This window comes from Schistocerca gregaria, chromosome 2, assembly GCF_023897955.1.
Source record: "Schistocerca gregaria isolate iqSchGreg1 chromosome 2, iqSchGreg1.2, whole genome shotgun sequence".
In the NCBI taxonomy this organism is placed as follows: Eukaryota; Metazoa; Arthropoda; class Insecta; order Orthoptera; family Acrididae; genus Schistocerca; species Schistocerca gregaria.
Window position 1 is genome coordinate 740,854,469 of NC_064921.1, and position 22,825 is coordinate 740,877,293.

General features: G+C 40.8%; 1 protein-coding gene across 5 annotated transcripts in view; it reads right to left on the reverse strand.

The window, feature by feature from the left end:
• Window positions 1-22,825, reverse strand: part of LOC126334912 (zinc finger protein 345-like) — a 168,512-nt gene that overhangs the window by 29,500 nt on the left and 116,187 nt on the right. For all 5 annotated transcript variants that reach the window (XM_049997629.1, XM_049997628.1, XM_049997630.1 and 2 more), the window contains one exon: window positions 12,090-12,306. In XM_049997629.1, the coding sequence (XP_049853586.1) occupies window positions 12,090-12,306 (217 nt within the window). The remainder of the gene's footprint in view (window positions 1-12,089; window positions 12,307-22,825) is intronic.

Sequence of the window (22,825 nt, forward strand, 5' to 3'; positions counted from 1 at the left end):
AGTTTGGAATCGGAGTATCATGTTCAATGGTGTTCAGAAGAATGTTCACCATAAAGATTGCTCCAGTCAGCCCTCAGTGGTGACTGATGGACTCAAAGCAAAGGACTGAAACATAAATCCAAGGAGACAGGCATTTCATAAATGCAGCAGTCTACTGTCAGACACTTCAATGACTTCACCGCACCATTAAAAATAAATAGTGCAGAGTGCTAACCAATGGAGTCATCCTCCTTCATCATAATGCACACCTGCATGCACTGGAAATGACACAAAACTTGCTTCAGCAGTTTTAGGGGGAAATGTTTCAACATCTGCCATAAAGTCTGAACTTGGCCCCAAATGATTATCACTTATCCCCAAATTGAAAGATTTCTTTGAGTGAACAGTGCTACAGAAGTGATGAATGACAGAAGCTGTTAATCACTGGTTCAATAACTTCGAGGCAACTGTGTATGCAGAAAGCATAGAAAAACTGGTAAAACGGTACAACAAGTGCCTAAATTTGATCAGTGACTATGCATGTAAAACACAGTTTCATTTAATTATATCAAATAAAAACTGATGTAGAAAAAAGCATTCTTTACTTTCTGGATGACTTGAATAGACTCTGTCTGCATATTTTATGGTTACATTTCTCTATCATGTGAGTTTTATAACTTTTCTTACTATTATCGAGTTGAGCCTCTATGGACTGCATGGTAATAACCAATTTCATTTTAGTGTCTAGGTCTTGTTCTTATTCCCACCTTGACTTCCTGCCAGTATCTTCGGAGCCCACCAAAAAGTGCTTGTTTATGCTCTTTGGATAATGGTCCTCTCCGTTTTTTGGACATTGATGCCATTTTAAAACCTTGGTAGCTGGTCACCAATCATCTAAATTTGTTCCTGTCAGGAATTTCTGTCTCTGAGACACCAATCTGCCCAAGATCTTTCCCGCATTATTCAAACATCTTGGCCTTGTTTTCTTAGATTGGATGAACTCCATATTCTTTTTGTTAGTCGGTCACTGTCCATCCTCCTGAAATGACCGTAAAATAACAATCATCTCTTCTTAATGGATGTTGTGATAGGTTCTTTCTTGCTTTACAGGTCTTCATTTGCCCCTATAGTTATTGACATTCTTTTTATCGACTTTTCTGTGCAGAGGATGGATTAGAGCTGACTGCCATTCAATTGGTATCATCCCAGTTCAGATCTCCTCAAAAAGTTGACTAGTACATCTAGAGTTTCATTATTTGCCAGCTTCAGCAGTTCTGCCACAACTGAATCCTTATTATTTTTAAGGTAGTTGTTGATCTCTCTGATCTCCTCTTTACTAGGTGGAGATGAGTTGGGTAGTTTGTGGATCGAGGCACATACAGGGAATCTTTCTTTCGGTTCATCACAATTAAGTAGGTTTTCAAAATAATGAGACATGATCATGCAGTTTTCTTTGTTGGTCAGACCGAGCTTTCCATTTTCATCTCTAAAACAAAGCCTAGGGACTTGGTAACGTTTCAAATTCAATTTGATTGTCTGTTTTTCCGGAAATCCTGATCAATCTGTTCAAACTGCTGTTTCTCATACAATCACTTAACCCTTCATAGAGCTCTGGTTGCATACTCTTGAACTCCACGGAATACATTAAAATCTTCAGGTCTCCTGGTCGAGTTCCACTTTTTCCACCCATTTGTTCTTTGGGCCACCACCTCATCACAAACCTCATTCCGCCATCTATGCTTCCTCTTTTTAGCTGTCAGGATTGCAGGATTAGCTGCTTGTTGGATCTTGGAGGCAATGTCCATTCATTCATGGGATTCAAATGTCATTTGCTGGTGGTATTTTCCAATATGTTTTGATTGATTTTGAGCTTCGCAATGTCATATTTATGAATTTTATTTCCAGTTTACAGGGCCTTACTGGGAGAGATGAAATTCATTTTCATCTTGAAGAGGTTTATTTCCAGATTTCATGGCCTTACTGAGAGGGATGAAGGTCATTTTGATCTTGGAGAGGTAGTGTTATAACTATTTTCTAGTACTAATTATTTTATTGTGTATTGTACCAGTATATACTTCTGTTTGTTTATAGGTGTTGTGTTTAATCTGTGAATCATTAATCTGAAGCTTGCTTGTTAGTCAACAAGTTTTTCGTTTGTGTGTGGATAGCAGTGCCTGTGCATTTTCTGTACACTGTGAAATCCTGTGCATTGTTTATCTTTTTATGATGAGGTCTACAAAATTTAATTTATTATCTGTTTCTCTACTTCAATGAGTTTTTGGGAGTAACACATTTATTTTCTCACATAGTTGTTTTGTTCATTTCTGTGTATGGTTCATCAATCAGGCATATTATGTCATTGGCATAACCCAAACACTACAAAGTTATATATTGGTACTTGATAAAAATAAAAGTAAGCAAACAAAGATCAAATGAAGTGGCAGATCGAGCAGAAAAACAGGTGAACATCAACATGGTCCAGGCACACATCAGGAACACAAACAAATGTGTTCTGTGAAGTTACTGATTTTAATTTGAAAGTGTTGTTCAATAACAACATACAATGTGTTTCGTGCTTACTGATATGAGAGATGGCCCTGCAGATGAATTCAAGAACTATGAAAAAGCTGTGAGCAGTCACAATATATTGTTATGAAATATTTTTGTGCAGCAAAATTACGTTAAAAGATAAAGTGATTAGCAAGCTCGCCAATAAACTTTCGAAAAACTCAATTTATTACAGATGCAAGCTATATGATAGTGCAAAGAAATCTGACACAACTTATCACACTATAGAATAATGTCAAGATCACAATAGATACAAAATATTTTAGGCCTAATTTTCATTGCAATAATTATTACATTAAATAAGTAATATTTTTCTAGACCTGAATAAAACATGACCCACAGATGATGGTACATATGTGCCGAAACATGTTTTGACAATAGAAATATTAGTTGTTTGCGTAACAGGTGGCATCAGATTCTCATAAATAAGTAATTATGTTTACAATGTAAGTGTTTTGTTTCACTAACATAAAATTACATTTCAACAGCTAATTGTATTATTAATAGTGCATATGTTCAACCAGCTGTTAGCTGTTTGAAATTGTAAACAGGCTGCATAGTTCGAAAATGACATTCGAGCAGTGTCTCCAACTACTTCAACTGTTTCTAGCAGTTAGCTGTATGGGCACAGCTCAAACCTAATCAAACTTGATTAGCAACCATCAGAAATAGTCCGACATTTCCCTCAAGCTGCTCCAAAATGCCACTCTCATGCATGCAAGTAGATACTGTTTCAGCTGAGTTTTCCACTTATATATTGCAGCTCATTCAATTCATATTTTGTATAACTTGCTTCAGTGAAAGTAATTATAAGATTTTTACATTTGTCTTCAGATTTTCTTTTCTGTAAAATTAGGGTGTTCTTCCTTAGTGTTTATTTTACGCAACAGCCTAAAAGAATGGCTATGTATGAGGTTCAAAAGTGTTACAAGGAGGGGAAAATCAAACAATGGAAACTCCAGAATTGAATGTAACAATATTAAAGAAGGAATATTGCTACTTACCATATAGCAGAGATGCTGAGTTGTGATAGGCATAACAAAAAGATTCACACAATTAAAGCTTTCGGCCATTACGGCCTTTGTCAGCAGTAGACACACATGTGGTTTCAGGCAACTTTCCTTCTCTGGTATTGTTACAAGAAGGGGAAGTTTATAGAAAAATTACTTTAGCTACAAGGGAAAAACAATCACAGTAAGTACACATTATCATAGATTTAAAATACGTAATACAGCACAACTAATCATAATACAGTACGCTCAAAAAGTTAGTCATGCGCACATGAATTGTTAACCCTTTATAGATGGCACAACAATAAAGTCACATGCTCAGCCATGCACATATTGCCTCTATGCACACATAAGGAAGTAGCAATCAGTGAGATATGTTTCAAGCAGACACTGCACATAACATGGATATAAAAGACCCTACAGACTGGCAATTGTGTTTGACGACATCCTTGGCCACTGAAGACCAAATGAAGCATTTTGTCCTGAATATGTGGAATATTAAAGTGTGACTGAAGGTGGGTCTGTGATATTTTGAGGGGAGATGACCACTAACATGAACCAGCTGCATAATCAAACATTCTGAATGCTCAGACACTGCCTTTCAGTCAACATCTGCATGATGAGTATGCTATTGATACCCATAGTTCTCAAGACAACAGCAGGAGGGTTTGTTAAGCTGAAATAGTATGTGATCAGTTTTCCGAATACTCCTCCATACCAGCTCATGTTAACTGGCTGCTAAATAACTTCACTTGAAATCTGTGGGATATGTTGAAACAGCGAGTAAAGTGCTGACATCAGCATCCTGCAATTTGGTAGAACCGCATGATTAAATTCTCAGCAAGTGACTCAACCCTGATGTGATGTACCTGCCCAATCTTGTGGACTCACCACCTAAGCGATTCCACATGTCTGTAAAGTCCAGGGACAGAATTACATAACAATTAAAATGTTTTCCCTAGGGGTGACTAATTTTTTGTCCAGTAAGCTTACGTAGGCAACGGGTATTATGAGATTTTACTGACCATAAGCACTGTAACAAATCAAAGTCATATTTTCTTCGCTAAGTAAATATCTAAAACAACTTGATTTTATTTCTTACACTCAATTAACTGTAAAGGAGTGTGTATTTGTTTCAGTTCCTAATATAGTGGCCATAATGTCCTACAGCAAGTAATTTACCTGCTTTACATTGTTTCGCTTGTGTTGTTACAGAAAAGGAGAAAGTTAAATTGAGCATTTTTTGTAAACATTCTGTAATGAGAAATCTCCACAGATTAAGAGTAGTGCAATACACTTGTGCATCTGTGAAATGGCTCACTACTGCATCTTATAGCGAGACACTAACAATTCATTGTTTTAAGTTCAGGCTGAAACTGCACATTGTTACAGGTTTCTATTAAGATGGGTGACAATGCTAACAGCTACATTGTGTAAATAGTGCAGCAATAGCACCTATGAAGTATTAGTCTTAATTAATGTACAAATTTAAATTTTATCGGTTATAGCTGTTCACTTATGAAAACCACTTCTTCAGCATCACTAGTATTAAATGCAAGTATGGAATTAGCTTTTGAACTGGAATATGAAAGATGGATACTGTTGTTAATCAAAGCCCAAACAGTGATATTAATTGTTCCAGAAAGAGTTTGTAAAAATTTTCTCTTAGTTCATTTCATTGACATGTAGAGGAAGAAAAACTTGAGCTGTTTATACTTCCGGTCTCACTGAATTCGTTGAAACAAAACTCACATGAAATGAAATTCATTACTCCTTGTTACCTGCACTTTGCTTACAAGGCACAAATGGTGTAATTCAAAGTAGCAGCTTTGTCAGGTCAGATTTTGCTGGCAAAATTCATGTAATGTATTTGCAGTTGTGGATATTGACAGCTATGTAACTGAATGTTGATAATGAACATTTGAGATGGATCATGACTCGAATCCACATATCCCCCTTATTGCGAGTGGTCACCTTATCATTAGGTTATCCGAGCACAACTCACGGCCAGGCCCAGACTTCCATATGCCATCAACCATGTGTCTACAACCCGCACTTGTACATTCGTTATGTACATATATTCCCATATAGGGAAGAAATTTAGGTTGGAGTCCCAGTCTAGCACAAATTTTCATTGTTGTAATTCTATTATAAAGCTGATGGCTGTTCACATTCACAATTATGAACACATTTCATATATATAATAAAAAGTGGGACAACTTCTTGTCTACACATTTGGTCTGAATACTTCACGTATTAACAAATCAAGATGGCATGTTAACTCCCCAAAGCGCAGACTGTTGTAGTGGTGAAAGAACACTAAAAAGTGAACAAGCCAATCAAGAAATCTGGACCAAATGTTCCCTTACAAGTGTAAAACTATAAGCTACACAAAAGGTCATGCCAAGCTATAACCAACAAAGGAAAAGAAAATACTACACACATACAACAATGGACAGGAGGTAAATTGTGACATCTAAAAGAAATGCAAAATGGTTTGGTTTCAAAGATTTCAACAATTTTCTCCAAAAAAGAACATTGTGTATACAAAGACAGAAGCAATGATTACTGAAAAGTGGTGGATGAGGTATCATACATAAATGGTAGTGCATGTGACAAAAATAAATGAGAATGAAGAAAAAGGGAGTCTGGAGTCAGGAGAGTAAAATAAATTTGTGAAAATAAAAATGGAAGCAGATTTCTATCCACTGATACTCTGCAACTCTAGAGCCACTATAGCAACTAGGCAGTTCTCTCTCTACGTTCTCAATCTAATTAATAGAACAACAACAATTGTAATAAAACAGTGGCTCTGGAAAGTGATACCAACTGACCACTAGAAACACACTATAATAAACACTGAAATGCACCTAATGGTTTAAAATTTGTTCACAAAAAAATTGCAGTAGAATAAATAGAACACATTTTCTCTGGCAGATCAAAACGATGAACACGACAAGCAAAAGATCATAATGCATGTGTTATATCTTACATCTTATGCCTCAGAGGATAATCTCTGTCTCTCAAAATATTTCTATAGTAGTTTCAACCTCCAATAAGTTTACTTGTCAACCACACAAAAGAACAATTCTTGCAATAAGAAAGAAGCGGCAAAAATGATCCAACAAAAATCTATCAACAGATCCACCATTAAATATTCATCTTATAGATGATTGAATGCTGAAATAATTTTGGAAATGGAAATAGCTTCAGCTATTAAAAATACATTAATCAACCAATGGGAAACCCAGGATGGAATGTAACAACTCCACATAGTGGAGATACTGAGTCATGATAGGCACAACAAAAAGATTCACACAATTATAGCTTTGTCAGCAATACACACACACACACACACACACACACACACACACACACACAAGTGGAGTAGGTGGTGGTAGGAGGATGTATGGGCCAGGTCTTGCATCTAGGTCTATTACAGGAGTATCAGCCATGAGGTAAGGGATTGGGAGCAGGGGTTGTGTAAGGATGAGCATATTGTGTAGGTTCGGAGGACAGTGGAATACCACTGTAGGACGAGTAGGAAGGATAGTGGCTAGGACATTTCTCATTCCAGGCCCTGATGAGAGGTAATCGAAACCCTGGCAGAGAATGTCATTCAGTTGCTCGTCCTGGGTGGTACTGAGTTATGAGGGGAATGCTCCTATGTGGCTGCACTGTGGAACTTTAGGAGGTGGTAGGAGACTGGAAAGATAAGGCACGACAGATTTGTTTTTGTACAAGGTTCGGAGGATAATCATGGTCAGTGAAGGCTTCAGTGAGACCCTCGGTATATTCCAAGAGGGACTGCTCATCACTGCAGATGCGATGACCACAGGTGGCTAAGCTGTACGGAAGGGACTTCTTGGTATGGAATGGGTGGAAGCTGTCAATGTGGAGGTATTGCTGGTGATTAGTAGGTTTGATATGGACAAAGGTACTGATGTAGCCATCTCTGAGGTGGAGGTGAACATCTACGAAGGTGGCTTGTTGGGTTGAGCAGGACCAGGTGAAGCAAATGGGAGAGAAGTTGTTGAGGTTCTGGAGGAATGTGGATAGGGTGTCCGTACATTCCATCCTGATAGCAAAGATATCATAAATGAATCTGAACCACGTGAGGGGTTTAGGATTCTGGGTTTTTAGGAAGGATTCCTCTAGATGGCCCATGAATAGGTTGCCATAGGATGGTGCCATGTGGGTGCCCATAGTCGTACTCTGGATTTGTTTGTAGGTAAGGCCTTCAAAGGAGAAGTAATTGTGAGTGAGGATATGTTGGTCATGGCGACTAGGAAAGAGGTTGTTGGTTTGGAAGCCATAGGGCACTTGGAAAGGTAGTGTTCAATACCAGTAAGGCCATGGGCATCAGGAATGTTGTGTACTCTTGCCCTGCACGAACTTGAGCAACATGTAAAACGTCACCTCAAAAAACTCTCCATCCTGCTGACTTCCTACTCCTGCCTTGGAGTACCACTGTCCACCATCTCTACAGCAACCTCCAAACCTCCCCCACATCCCCTCATAGCTGACAAACCTTGTCTCACAGACCTACTACACTTACCCCACCCTCCAAAACTTCCTCCCACCACCACACAGAAACCAGAATCTAAACAGACTCACAACACAGTCATGAACCTTTCCTCCAGAAGCCTTAGTCCCACACAAATACCAGTCCTGCATCATGCAGGACTTGTTAAAGACCTTCTCTCCTTCTCCTGGTCCCTATAGTGCAAACACTTTTTCACCACCACCGCTACCAGACTCAACCAAAGACCAATGTTGAACCCTGCCTGACTCCGTTCACTCATCCATCCAACCATGATCCACATCCACTCCCACCAAATCACCCCCTGTTAACTTTCCAGAATTTCTTAATCTCGAACCTTGCCTTACCATCATTCCCCAAATCCCTCAACATGCAAACTAACCTTACATCCACAGAAAGAACTGCAGTCCACCACCTAAAAACTGATCTTGACCTTATAATCTTATCTGCAGACAAAGGCTCCACCACTGCTGTTTTGAACCGCAAGGATTACCTGGTGGAAGGACTCCGTCAGCCATCAGATACATCCACCTACAAACCTTGCCACAGTGAGCCCATTCCAGTAATCCAACAGGATCTCCAGTCACTACTCAAATCCTTAGGCCCATCCCAGAACCTTTTCCTGGAGTCAATTTCTCTACACACCCCTACCATTCCCTGTCCTCACACTTTGTACATGCTTCCTGGAGTCCATAAACCAAACCCCCAGGACACCCCATTGTGGATGGTTACTGTGCCCCCACTGAGAGAATCTCTGCTCTTATAGACCAACACCTTCAACCTATTACACGGAACATACCCTCTTGTATAAAAGACACCAACCATTTCCTTCGCTGACTCTCCACAGTTCCTGTCCCTTTACCACACAGCGCTCTGCTTGTCACTATTGATGCCACCTCCTTGTACACTAACATTCTTAATGCCCATGGCCATACTGCTACTGAACACTACCTTTCCTAATGTCCTATGGATTCCAAACCAACCACCTTTTTCCTAGTCGCCAAGAGCAACATATCATCACCCACAATTACTTCTCCTTTGAAGGAATTACCCACAGACAAATCCAGGGTACAGCTATGGGTACATGCATGGCACCATCCTATGCCAAACTATTCAAGGGCCATCTAGAGGAATCCTTCCTAAAAAACCAGAATCCTAAACCCCTCACCTGTTTCAGATTCACTGATGACATCTTTGCTACCTGGATCAAAGGCGAGGACACCTTATCCACATTCCTCCAGAACCTCAACAACTTCTCCCCCATTTGCTTCACCTGGCCCTTCTCAACCAAACAAGCCACCTTCCCAGAAGTTGACATCCATCTCAGAAATGGCTACATCAATACCTCTATCCACATCAAACCTCCAAATCACCAACAGTCCCTCCCATTCAATAGCTGCCACCCATTCCATACTAAGAAGTCCCTTCTGTACAGCCCAGCCACCTGTGGTCGTTGCATCTGCAGTGATGAGCAGTCCCTCTCGGAATATACTGAGGGTCTTACTAAAGCCTTCACTGACCATAATTATCCTCCCAACCTTGTACAAAAAACTAATCTGCCGTGCCTTATCTTTCCAGTCTCCCACCACCTCCCAAAATCCCACAGTCCAGCTACAGAGGAGCATTCTCCTCAAAACTCAGTACCACCCAGGACTGGAGAAGTTGAATTACATTCTCCGCCAGGGTTTCAATCACCTCTCATCATAGCCTGAAATGTGAAATGCCCAACCCACTATCCTTCCCACTCCTCCTACAGTGGTATTCCATTGTCCTCCGAACCTACACAATATACTCAACCACCCATACACCCATACCCCTGTAATAGACCTAGATTGAAGACCTGTCCCATACACCCTCTCACCACCACCTACTCCAGTCCAGTCACTAGCATCACCTATCCCATCAAAGGCACGGCTACCTGTGAAACCAGTCATGTGATTTACAAGTTAAGCTGCAACCACTGTGCTGCGTTCTATGTAGGCATGACAACCTACAAGCTGTCTGTCCCCATGAATGGCCACCGACAAACAGTGGCCAAGAAACAAGTGGACCACCCTGCTGCTGAACATGCTGCCAAACACCCTTCATTTCAATGACTGCTTCACAGCCTTTTCTGAATTGTGCAGGTGGGAACTTTCCCTGCAATTCATCCTACGTTCCCGTGGCTTCTGGCCAACCTTCGTTAGTCACTGTCCTCACCCATCCAGCCCCCTCTCTGTTTCCATTCCAGCACTATACAGTCGACATTTCACCACCACACCCAGTCTTTTTATTTCTTTTTATCTCTCATCTCATGCTACTGCCCCCCACCTCTCCCCTGCCCTCCATCAAACTGCAGCACTTCACTGTCTGCCACACCCACTATACTATCAATCCCCTGCCCTGCACCAACCACCTCCTTATCGCCACTCTCATCATGCACTGATGCTGCTGCTCGCGGTGTGGTTTAGGTTGTCTGAGACTGCAGTCTTGTGAGCGAGTTGCGTTTGTGTGTGTGTGTGTGTGTGTGTGTGTGTGTGTGTGTGTGTGTGTGTGTGTGTGTGTGTGTCTATTGTTGGCGAATGCATTAATCGCCGAAAGCTATAACTGTGTGAATCTTTTTGTTGTGCCTATCATGACTCAACATCTCTGCTATATAGTAAGTGACAACTTTCCATCTCTAATATTGATACATTAATCAACCATATACGTGGATGTAAAAGGTGTTCTCTCCCAGGATTAAAGAAGGAAATAAATATGTGCAGGAAGGAATTGGAGGAAACAGCAAGTGTGTTTTCTCCATTCGCACTCAAGTCTGATATTTGCTTTTTATTCATCATAGAAACTATATTCATTTTAAATAACAAATTACAATAATGTAATTCCTGGCTTTAGCTATGCATAAAATAAGGGACAGGCAACCACTCACCTATAGTGGATCAATGTGTGGAGCACAGTAACACAAAACAGCATTCACACTGAATAAAAAGTTCTTGGTTTTCCAACCGTGTCATGACTGCCATTGGGCTGCTGGTATGCCCCTTAGATAAACTGCCTGCCAGCTATGATGTCACTGTTGCCCGAGGCATCGCAATGTAGGGGCATATGTTGACTCAGCATTCGATGCAACCGCTTCAACTGTGCGATCACTGGATCCCATGCTGTGATGAGCTCCAGGCCACCACCTCTATTTAGGGTGTTATTCGTGAGTTTTAATTCAATGTTTTTTACGCAATACCAAAAGCTGTTTGTGCAAGCCACAACAGAGGTTTCATCAAATTTTATCTGGTGTCTGTTTTCTAAAGCATGCCAGCTAAGACAGATTTCTCCGGGTAGTGTAGGGGATAAAACCTCTCATGCTCCTTCCTGCATTGTTACGCAGTGTGTAACGTTTGTCTGACACAAGACTGGCCACACATGCAAGGTATCTTGTAGACTCCAGTTGTTCCGAGACCTGCTGCGACTTTAACTGGTCTCAGTAATTGATGGATTTTTGTCAGAGGCCTGAAGATCAATTTGATTTGTGTCATTTGAGCAGGCGGTTTATCTTGCCCGACACCAATGACAACCTACATAGAGAGAATGGCCTGCAACACAGCATGGCATGGGATCTAGCAATCACGCAGTTGACGTGGGTGCACTGAATGCCGAGTCAACATATGTCCATATATGGTGATGCTGCAGGCACCTGTGACTTCACAGCCGGAAGCTAGTGTATATAACGGGTGTACCAGCAACCCATCGGCAATCATGCTACTTGAAAATGGCCAAGGAGTATTTAGCCAAAAGCTCATACAATTTTAATTATTTCACATGGTTAGAAACCCAAGAAGTTTTTATTTAATGATATCACTGCAAAACTGCATTCTTACAGCATTCACACTAGCTTTCAAGCACTAGCTCTTTTTTCAGCAATAGTATGCGCGCACACACACACACACACACACACACACACACACACACACACACACACACCTGTGACCATGACAAAGACAGGAAAAGGCACTTACAAGAGAACTGTTGCTGGGATGATCCTTACGGATATGATCCCGCAGAGCATTGCTGTCACGGAAGGACAAGCGGCAATCCTGACAGCGGAATCCCTGGCGGTGAGGATGTGCAAGAAATGTGTGTCTTGCCAAAGCTTGCTGTGTTGAGAATCCTCTGGGACATACCTCACAGCGATGAGGTTGTTTATCAAGATGGGCCTCACGATGGCGACGGTATCTTAAAAATATCAAAGCAAACACAGAAATTAACTATTTGATTTGCATTAATTTTGGAAGAAAAGAAACTTCTAACAATTTCTAATCTGTAAAACATATTACAAATTAAACAACATAAAAGAAAAGGTTATGGGCTTCAGTTTCTCTCCATGTTGTTATTTTTGTATGGTACATCTCATATTCCAAGTCACAGATTAAAATTAGCTTTAAACTAACGTTTTGATTTATTTTATTTGTTGTTTCGAGCAATAGAAAAACCATGTGGAATTTAACTGCTAACTACCCACAGTCCCAAACCCTTCACCTGGTTCACATCACTGATGACAGCTTTGTGGTCTGGACTGAGGGTGAGGACACCCTATCCACATTCATCTAGAACCTCAAACCTTCTCCCCCATTCACTTCTCTTGGGCCTCCTCAAGCAAACAAGCCATCTTCCTCTATGTTGACCTCCATCTCAAAGATGGCTCCATCAATGCATCCGTCCATATCAAACCTACCAACCACGAGCAATACCTTCTCACTTTGACAACTGCCACTCTTTCTGTAAAGAAGTCACTTCCATACAGCCTAGCCACCCTTGGCCGTCACATCTGTAGTAATGAGCTGTCCCTTTCCAAATAAACTACGGATTTCACTAATGCCTCCACAGACTGAAATTACTCTTCAAACCTGCTACAGAAATAGATAAATGGATCTCTCAAGCCTTCTCTACCTAGTCACCTACCACATCCCATATTCCCACTGTTCAGACGTAAAGGAGCACTCCTTATCCATCCCTGTTCCACACTCACTCTCAATCCCTTGCCGTATGTCCCATATCTCTTCATTAGACCTTGATGCAAGACTTGTCCCATACCTCCTCCCACCACCACCTACTCCAGTCCCGTCGCAAGCATTACCTACCCTATCAAAGGCAGGGCTACCTGTGAAACAAGTCATATGATCTACAAGCTAAGCTCCAATCGCTGTGCTTCATTCTATGTGGACACGACAATCAACAAGCTGTTTGTCTGCAAGAATAGCCATGAACAAACTGGTCAGTAGATTGCTGGACATCTTGTTATTGAACATGCTGTGCAACACAAAATGCTTCACTTCAATGATGGCTTCACAGCCTGCACCATCTGAATCATTTCTATCAACATCAGCTTTTCTGAATTGTGCAAGTGGGAACTCTCTCTGCAATGTTCCCGTACCCCCCTGGCCTCAACCTTCACTAGTCCCTGTCCTTCACCCATCCATCCCTTTCCTGCTCCACTTCAGCAGTACTCAAGCCTTCTATTATGCACCCACTAGTCTTTTCCACCTCAGCTGCCTTTTTTCCTTTCCCACTCCACTCCCGCCTCCCCCCTCCTCCTCCTCCTCCTCAAATCTTCCAACTGCACCTAGCAGCCCTACCCTCTCCACATCATGTCCCTGCACGCAACCACAAGCAGCACTTCACCTTACCCCACCTTTACTATGCTATCCCTTTACCTTTCCATCCCTTCCTTATCCCTCCTTACCTCAACTACCCACAGACTGATGGGAGCATCAGTGGCAGTTGCTGTATGCACTCCAGCCTCAGTAGCCAGAGACAGTGGTTGTCTGTGCGAGTTGTGTGTGTGTGTGTGTGTGTGTGTGTGTGTGTGTGTGTCCCTTAAGAAGTAAGACTTTTGGCTGAAAGCTCAAATGTATAGCAGTCATTTTGTTGTGTCTCACTGCAACTCAACAACAACTCTGTATGGTGAGTAGCAATCTATCCTTTCCATAATAATACATTGTAGTATTTTCTGTTTCTAACAGACTTGTTGCTGATGATATGTTAAATTCTAATCTTCAAATACATCTTATAAAAGCTTTAGTAATCTCTTTTTCCTGGGAGTTTTGTACATTACTGTTAATTTTTATACTTCCTAACATATAATATTATAATTTTACAGGTAATTCCTGTTTTGATGCAAGAAGAAAATATTAATAAACAATTCCTATTTAAAAAAAGCACACAACATTTTATTATACAATAAATTACATTATTTGTTCTTATATTTACCATGGCAGGTCTTCCACTTAAGATGAAGCAGTAGTGGTACCATTACAAAGAAAAGGAGCAGCAGAAGCAAGGAGGAACTTCAACAGTACCACACCAGCAGTTTTGTCACAACTGGGCACACAAAACTAGGAGAAAATGATGTTATGTACGAAAGATGCAGTTGTGTGTCTGAAGTATGCAGTGTCATGACAAGCCTTACACTAGAATACATTCCTATCAACCTAGTGCTTTAGTTTTGGAGGCTACATGTTGAGATAACATTGCTCCATTCAACCGATATTTTTTAAACGCATGGGTCAAGACCATTCCCCATCGAGAGAATGAAAAGCTTGTTAGACCACCTCATACGTTAGAACTTTACAAGCAAATTACAGCTTCATCAACAATAGCAGGAAAAAGAAATTTGACATGTATGACTGATGTATTTTGTCTTTTGCAATGTTCCATACCGCTCCAGAGAAGTGATGCATATGTCTTCATCTTCTTACTGACTAATGATACGAATGAAACCTATACAAAACAGATTGTAGATTAGAGCACAGATATTATGTGGGTCTGTTATTTTATTTGCATGTGATGAGTCATGTTGAGGGACTAGTGTCTTCAAGATGGGATGGCAATCACAGCAACTTTATGATACGATGTACCTGCTGGGATGTGAAATTTTAAGTTTCAGGGATCATCGACCTATTTTGAAGAGTCGCAGAAGCTCAAAAAATATAAGTTTAATAATTTAAATAATGTTTAGAAAATGACAAATGAAATGTTATATTCAGACTGATTCATTCATTCTATGCAGAGATTTTGTGTTGGACGCTGATACTGAGAGAAGTTTGACGTTATACTCACGATGCATGCAATTTCAGAGATCACACGTCCACACATTTCACACACACCCTTATAGAGGCCACCTGGGTTGGAACCCTGGTGCACTCTGGTGAGCCGCGAAAGAAACGGTATTATTTAAATGATCACAAAAGAATTCCCATCCTAATCAGTAATCTGTATTACTGTTGTCCAGTCAATGTGTTCAGTACTATACATAACCTGTAGTTCATTGTATCTTACATGTTTATCTCTAAAGTATTACGTTCCATAAATTTTATTTGTTCTTGCTGTAGCAAACTTGGTGATGAGAGTGAGGGTTATGTTTTCTCTGCATGTTAGTGTCAGTGCTAAGTCACCCGACTGTACTTGCATAAGCTGACGCCAGCACACTGGTCGGCAAAGATGAAGCACCAAGATCTATTAGCAGGCGCTAGATCAAGCGTACCTATCACGAGAGAGGCCAGAGGCACACCCACAAGTAACACGCCACCAACGCTCTCTCATTAGCTTGTATTTAGCCCAATGCTGTGAACTGGAGGGCCTCACTGACTTACTAACTCACTCAATCATCCAGTTTGACATCTGTCAGTATAATCGCAGACAGGTTTAGTTCATCACAGGGTAGCAAAATACATAGCGGCCAGATTAGTGACTGTAGTGGGTCTAGTTGACTTAAATAGAATTGTACCACAGAACATGGACTCTATTCAAGTTAAGTAAATGTTATAGTTCATGTAAATAAAGAACTGTATTAATACACATAAGCATTTGTGTTGTAGGAAGAGGAAATCAGCCACCCATAACAACATCCACTCTCTTGCTTCCTTGCGGTACAAGACTAGACTCTGACAAACATCTCAGTGGAAGAAATGTATCACTGCGCAACAGCAAGCTTCCGCAGAACAGCAGCAGGCTCTCGCCACCTCTCTAAGCCAATGGCATCTGCGTGTTTGTGGCAGGTTACTTTCCCAGGAGTGTGTGACGTTCGCCTGCTTTATTTCTTCATTGACAGTCTTGTCAGCCTGCTTAGCTGGGTGGTAACGCACTTGCCTTCCATGAAAGCGGGCCTGGGTTCGAGATTTTCTCCACTCGGGGGACTGAGTGTTGTGTTGTTCTCACCATCATTTCATCCTTATCACTGGCGCGGAAGTCGCTCAATGGGGTGTTGAATGAAATTAGGCTTGCACTTGGCGGCTGAACTTCCCCGAATAGGGGCCTCCTGGCCAATGATGCCATATGCGCATTTCCATTTATTGACAGTCCTCGGTGTAGACATACTGCTTTGTTATACTGGCTGAAAAATGGAAGGGGGGGAGGGTGGAAGTTCAGCACTGACTACAATAAACGATGTAGCCAACAGTTGCACAATTGCATTTCACAGTTCTTTACTTTCACTGTTCACAACTCCCCACTATTACACAATTATATGGCCAGTTCACTATTGGTAAATGTTGATAAGCCTCATTAATAGGTTGCAGGAAACATCAGCATACTGCTACAATAGTTTGCTGTTGAACATCTATAAGCAGTAAAAATCTAACCACAGAGTTCGCAGTTCTGACAGAATAATATGGTACCTGTGACACTATTTTTGATATAAATTAAACAAACATTGTCATTAATTATTCTAACACACGACCTATTTGTATTACACTTATTCCACTGCTTAATTGATGAATTGTAGTTAATCTAACCAATACACGTTTCACATCAGAAAATCGGCCATGGACCAAAAATTGGTCCTTTACATATCTTCACAATAACAGGCACTGAAACTATACATTGTTCGATGTTTAAGTATCGAAATTACAATTAAAACATAACTCATTCAATTACCTGACTACATAGAAAAAAATCTTTCTTTTTAACAGTTCCTTCTACCACAAAGGTTACACTGAATTATTTGTTTAAATAATTAAATTAACAGACATAGTTATACAAACAATACTTTTGACAAGCATGGTAATTATTAATTAATTAAAGGCTGACTTTGCTAATATGTTTTCGAATAGAGCCAAATAAATACTTTAAGAATCCTAGTAGTTCTTCTTCCAAATGTTTATAATTAGTACAGAATTTATATTTGTTTGTAAGTCAACAACAGAATCTAAGTCACAAAACAATTACTGATTTCACTCTATAATGATCTGTAGCCAAATATATTAACTAGGAATGGTCAAAATAAATTAGGAAATTAATTACATGCACAAAACTAAGCATAAAATTAGACCTGGTGCTATATTCCTTAAGACTGAAGGCCAACCTTTCTCTTTTATGGAAATACAGATTATACTCCAAAGTGTTAACAGTAATTAGGCAAAAATGAAAATAAAATGAATTTATGGAGGCAGATGGCAAAACAAGACAGGAAGTAAAGAGATCCCAGCTTGTTTCATCACAAGTGCAACCGCCGTCCTTTCCGGTATATGATGAAGCAGTTGTAGATTGGAACTCCTATGAGACACACTTATGGAAACATTTCCAGATTTTTTTGTGTGGATGATGCAAACCTGTGTAGAGATTTCTTTCTTTTCCAGCCTTTGCCATGCATTTATCAGTTGTGGCAACTTGCGCCTTTGCAAGAATCGGCCAGCTTATTATCTGATGAAATGTGTAAGTTTCTATCAATCTATTAGTGTCAGAGAAAGGATGCCATTGCAATGGAGTGTCGAATTTTACCTTTGTCATAAATGTCCAAAGCAATCTTACAAAGCCTGGGCTGCAGAATTATATGGGTTGAATCGTCATTGTAAATCTGTCACTAGTACCCATACGGATCCTACACTAATCACATGGTGAGTGATGGTATTATTAGTCTGGCCCTCAATAGGGAAGTCCACGAAAAAGCACTTCAATGTTAGAGTCTGATGCTTACGGATGTGCTCAAAATAACACAGTTCTTTGAAGTGTCACAGGCTACACGCAATCAAATTGTTTCGTGGGGGAGGTATCAGAAGTTGCTCAGTCACCTGTGTTTGGCACGCTGCAAGTGTTCAGGATGACGAGGAAGGCGTTGCAGTAGTACAACCTTCGACTCAGCATTGCATGCGGCAGTGGTGGTTGTCATCACAGAAGCAACATGACACATCACAGCAGCGGCTCCATCCCCCCCCCCCCCCCCCCCTCTTCCATCTTGCTCCTACTGCTTCATCCAAAACAAAGCATGCTGCATACCCTAAGCACTGAGCTGTTTGCAAGTGTCAGAAGAACGGCCTCACTGTGTGCGTGTATAATTCCTCTTCTGATGTGACCGACACAGTAGTACGGTTGGGAATAAACTGCATCTCTACAATGGCTGCTTCCTAAACAAATTGTTTATTGACACGTGTATGTCTAATAAACCACTAAAAATGCTTATGGACACATGAGCTGCGGTGACTTTAGTAAATGTACAAATGAAATGAAACGATCATGTGGCATTGTTGGCCGGGAGGCCCTGTGCAGGGAAATTCGGCTGCCGTATTGCAAGTCCTTTTCAGTTGACGCCACTTCGGCGACTTGCGAGTCAATGATAATGAAATGATGATGATGGACACACAACAACCAGTCATCTCGAGGCAGAGAAAATCCCTGACCCCACTGGGAATTGAACCCCGTGCTCAGGAAGCAAGAACGCTACCACAAGACCATGAGCTGTGGACAGTAAATGTACAAATGTACACCGACTTCCCTCACACAGGTTTCATGGAAGTCAGTTAGCTGCAATAAACAGCAAATTCCATCCTCCTGTCTCTTACAAATCTGTTGTTCACCCTCTCACCTTCCTTGTTGTGGATCATACCCACACCACACACCTTTTTGGGTTAGAAGCGTTTAACGCTTGCGGTTTCTTCATTGTCAATGGCGTAAATTTAGTGTCAGATCAAGTTCCGTATCAGCAACTGGAGTACCTCTGCTCTGAGCTTTTGTCTCTGTTTTCCCCCTGGGCTCTGCTGTGAAACTGGTTTTCAGGCCCAGATTACCATGATAGAATCAGCCTGTCATAATTTTATCCGGGCACGACATGTGCCTATTGTGTTGCGCGACTCTGTCAAGGCCAAATTAGACCATTGATCATCACTCGATGTCATTTGACCTATTTCTTCCAGTGAATGGGTTACACCACTGGTCATTCTAAAAAAGCCAACAGGTAAGTTTTGCCTCTGTGAAGACTTCAGTGTCATGATTAATGTACACTCTGTGATAGATACCTACCCTTTGCCCCACCCTGACAAGTTTCTCGCAAAATTGTCAGGTGACCACTACTTTCCCAAGACTGATTTGTCAGAAGTGTATCTGCAGTTCCCATTGGATGAGGCCACTAGGTGCCTTCTAGTTGTCAATACACCTTTTCGCCTATACCAATATCAACACACGCCTGCAATTTTTCAACTTTTTTAGAACAGCTGACAGCCTCTCTACCTAGCTGCATCAATTACGTCAACAATATGTTCTTTCAGGTTCTTCCTCTGAAGACCATCTTAACAATTTGTCATAGTTATTCCATGTTTTGCTGTCTGCGGTTCTCAAGTGCAATCCTGCCAAATCTTTATTTTTTTTTTCAGCTGTCAACATTGTACCTAAGTGTTGAGTTTTCTTGTACAGAGGTCAAGCTGTTGCATTAACATGCAGATGCAATTGCAGCTTTGTCACAGCTGACCTCTGTTAAGGAACTTCAAGTGTTTCTAAATAAACTGTGCATATTTCTAAGTAAAGTTGTGTACTATCAGAAGTTTTTACTGGGCGCATCCACTATTGTTCAGCCACTATATGCACTTTTGTGTAAAAATCTGCCTTTTTCTTGTCCCCAGCTTGTGACGAAGCATTCGCTTTGCTCAAATCTAAGTTTCAACCTGCCCCGTGTCTGGCCATTTTTCAGTCAAGTCAGCATCTCATGTTGGCTACAGGTGACTCTCAGCACGGTCTTTGCGTGTTATTGACACACAAATACGCGAACAGGTCTGAAAGAACCACTGCCTATGCTAGCAAGACTTTACTGTATTTACTCGAATCTAAAACCCACTTTTTTTCCTGTTTTTGTAATTCAGAAAACCGCCTGCGGCTTAGAATTGAGTGCAAAGTACGCGGAAGTTCTGAAAAATGTTGGTAGGTGCCGCCACAACTAAGTTCTGCTGTCGATTATATGTACCGCCACACAGGCATGCTTTGCATGCACAAAGATAAACACTGGTGCCAAAACTTCGGTGTCGGTAAATAAATTAAAAGAAAAGGTAGAAGAATGTATTTATTATGCCATATATTCTTTCGTGTTTGCTGCTATCTCATTTAAATCCTGTCTGCCTAATAAACTACGAAACTAGAGTGAGACAACAGCAAACACGGAATAATATACATATCATGTCATGTTTACATTCGTATTATTCTTATGCTGAATAGTGATACAGTCAGAAATGAATCACAGTAACTCACTAGATTTTTAAATCTAAGATGACTCTAATTTCTGTGCAGAATGTAATATACTAAAGAGGCGTCTGCAAAGGTTTTCAAACGGAGAAAATTTTTCGCTAAACTCTCGTTCAGAACATCATCTATCATACACAGTCTATTATTTGGTTCTTGTTTATCATTATCAAAGAAAGTAGCACTGTAGTTTAACAAATAGCAGTCTCTTGCCATTGTTTCGCTTATGAGACAATTTCTCTCTTTTTTTTTTTTTTAAATCATAAGCACCGGTAGTGTGCGCAAAAGCAAGTCATGCCACAAGCGGCAACAGGTCATAAACATTCATTATCAGAATGCGACATACAATGCATGACACAGTACAATAATGCATTTTCAGCTTAGAGTGACGTAAACACCTATAACAAAAAGAACAGCACTTATCAGATCAAAGCAAAATAAGCAATTGATTCAAACCAGATGAAGCACATGAAAAAGAAAGGGTACCCGAATAAACACGTACGGAGTGCCTGACACATAGCAATGGCTACTTGGTAAAGCTTAACTGTTAACATTATGACTCAAACCAAACTACTGTAGCTGTATATTCATCCATTCAAACTAAATTGTGTCTCATGTTACGATGGACCAACTTTGTTTCGATTTGGAGGTGTGGTCTAAAACTTTTCTATCCACTTGAATTTCGAGTCTCAAATTTCAGGTACGGCTTAGATTCGGGAAATTCTTTTCCCCTTGATTTCGAGTCTCATTTTTCAGGTATGCCTTAGATTCGATTAAATACGGTAACTTCCACTTAGCACCAGTATTCTCAGATTGAAAAGGAGAGTTTAGTGACTGGTTCACCCTCAAGAAATTTCACATCTTCTTGTATGGTTGTAAGTTCCATTTAATCACAAATCACAAGCTGTTAGTTGCTCTTTTTAACCCTTTGGCTTCCATGTCAAACAAGGCAACACATTTTTCCCAGTGATGAACTCTCTTCCTCTCCCTTTATCATTATCAGATCCATTACCAGCCGACCATGCAACATGCTAATGCTGATGCCTTATCTTGCCTTCCAATCAGGCCGGACCCAGTGTTAAACCACAAGGAGTTGCTTTGCTCCTATTTAGATACTGAGAACCAGACTGTGGTCAATGGTTTACCGTCACTAGTACCACAACAGCATTGGCAGTCACCACAGATCCTGTACTTAGACGGGTCCTCTATATTGTGCAGCCTGGTTCTCCAGTAAAATCCCTGGGCCGTGCCATTGATCCCTTGCATAATTACTTCTCCCTCCAGCACCATCTTTCTGTGTTTGATGAGATTCTTTTGTTAGCAACAGAGGACCCTGCTCCCCAGGTAGTGAATCCCACTTCCTTACACTGTAATGTACTGTGGCTTCTGTGTCATTCTCGCACCAAAGCTTTGGCCCGCCAGCATGTGTATTGGTCGGGCATGGATGGGGACAAAATGCAGCTTATCACTGCTTGCACTCACTGTATTCAGCAACACGAGGCTCTGTGGATGTCTTTTTCCCCTGGCCAACACAGCAATGCCTGTGGGAACATCTACATGTCAATTTTGCTGGGCTCTTCTTAAATCAGTATTGGCTCATTGTAACAGATACCTATTCCAAGTTTCTCTACCTGTCTGCCCACATCCACGGTGGTCAGCCCTGTCTAAGATTCTTGCAATTGAGGGACTTCTGTATACTGTAGTTACTGGTAAGTCACCAGTTTGTTTGTTGAGAATTTGCATCTTTCTGTCAGGCTACTGGTGTTCACCATCTCACAGCTCCCACGTTTCACCTTAAATCAAACGGTGAGGACAAATGCATAGTTTGGATGTTTAAAACACAGATGCAGAAGTATGTACCTGGCAGGTCCCCTTGAAGCTGTTTTCGACCATTTTTTGAGTTCTTTCTGTTTGACTCTGTTGGGGCACAAAAGTGTTTTTATGTATGTGGTTTTCCTAAACCTGGATGGGAGAGGTGATGTACCTTCACTCATGCGGTGCAAGATTTCAGAGATCATGCATCCATACAGTTCACAGGCCCACTTATAGAAGTTGTCTGGATTGGCTCCATTCCCATGAGCTGCCAAAGAAACAGTATTACTTAAGTGGTTGCAAACAAGAGCTCAGCCTATTCTGTAACAAGTATTACTGTTGTCCAGTCAATGTGTCAGTGCTATGCACAACCTATTCTTCATGATATCTTATGTATTTCTCTATAAAGTACTATATTCCATAAATTGTGTTTGTTCTTGCTATG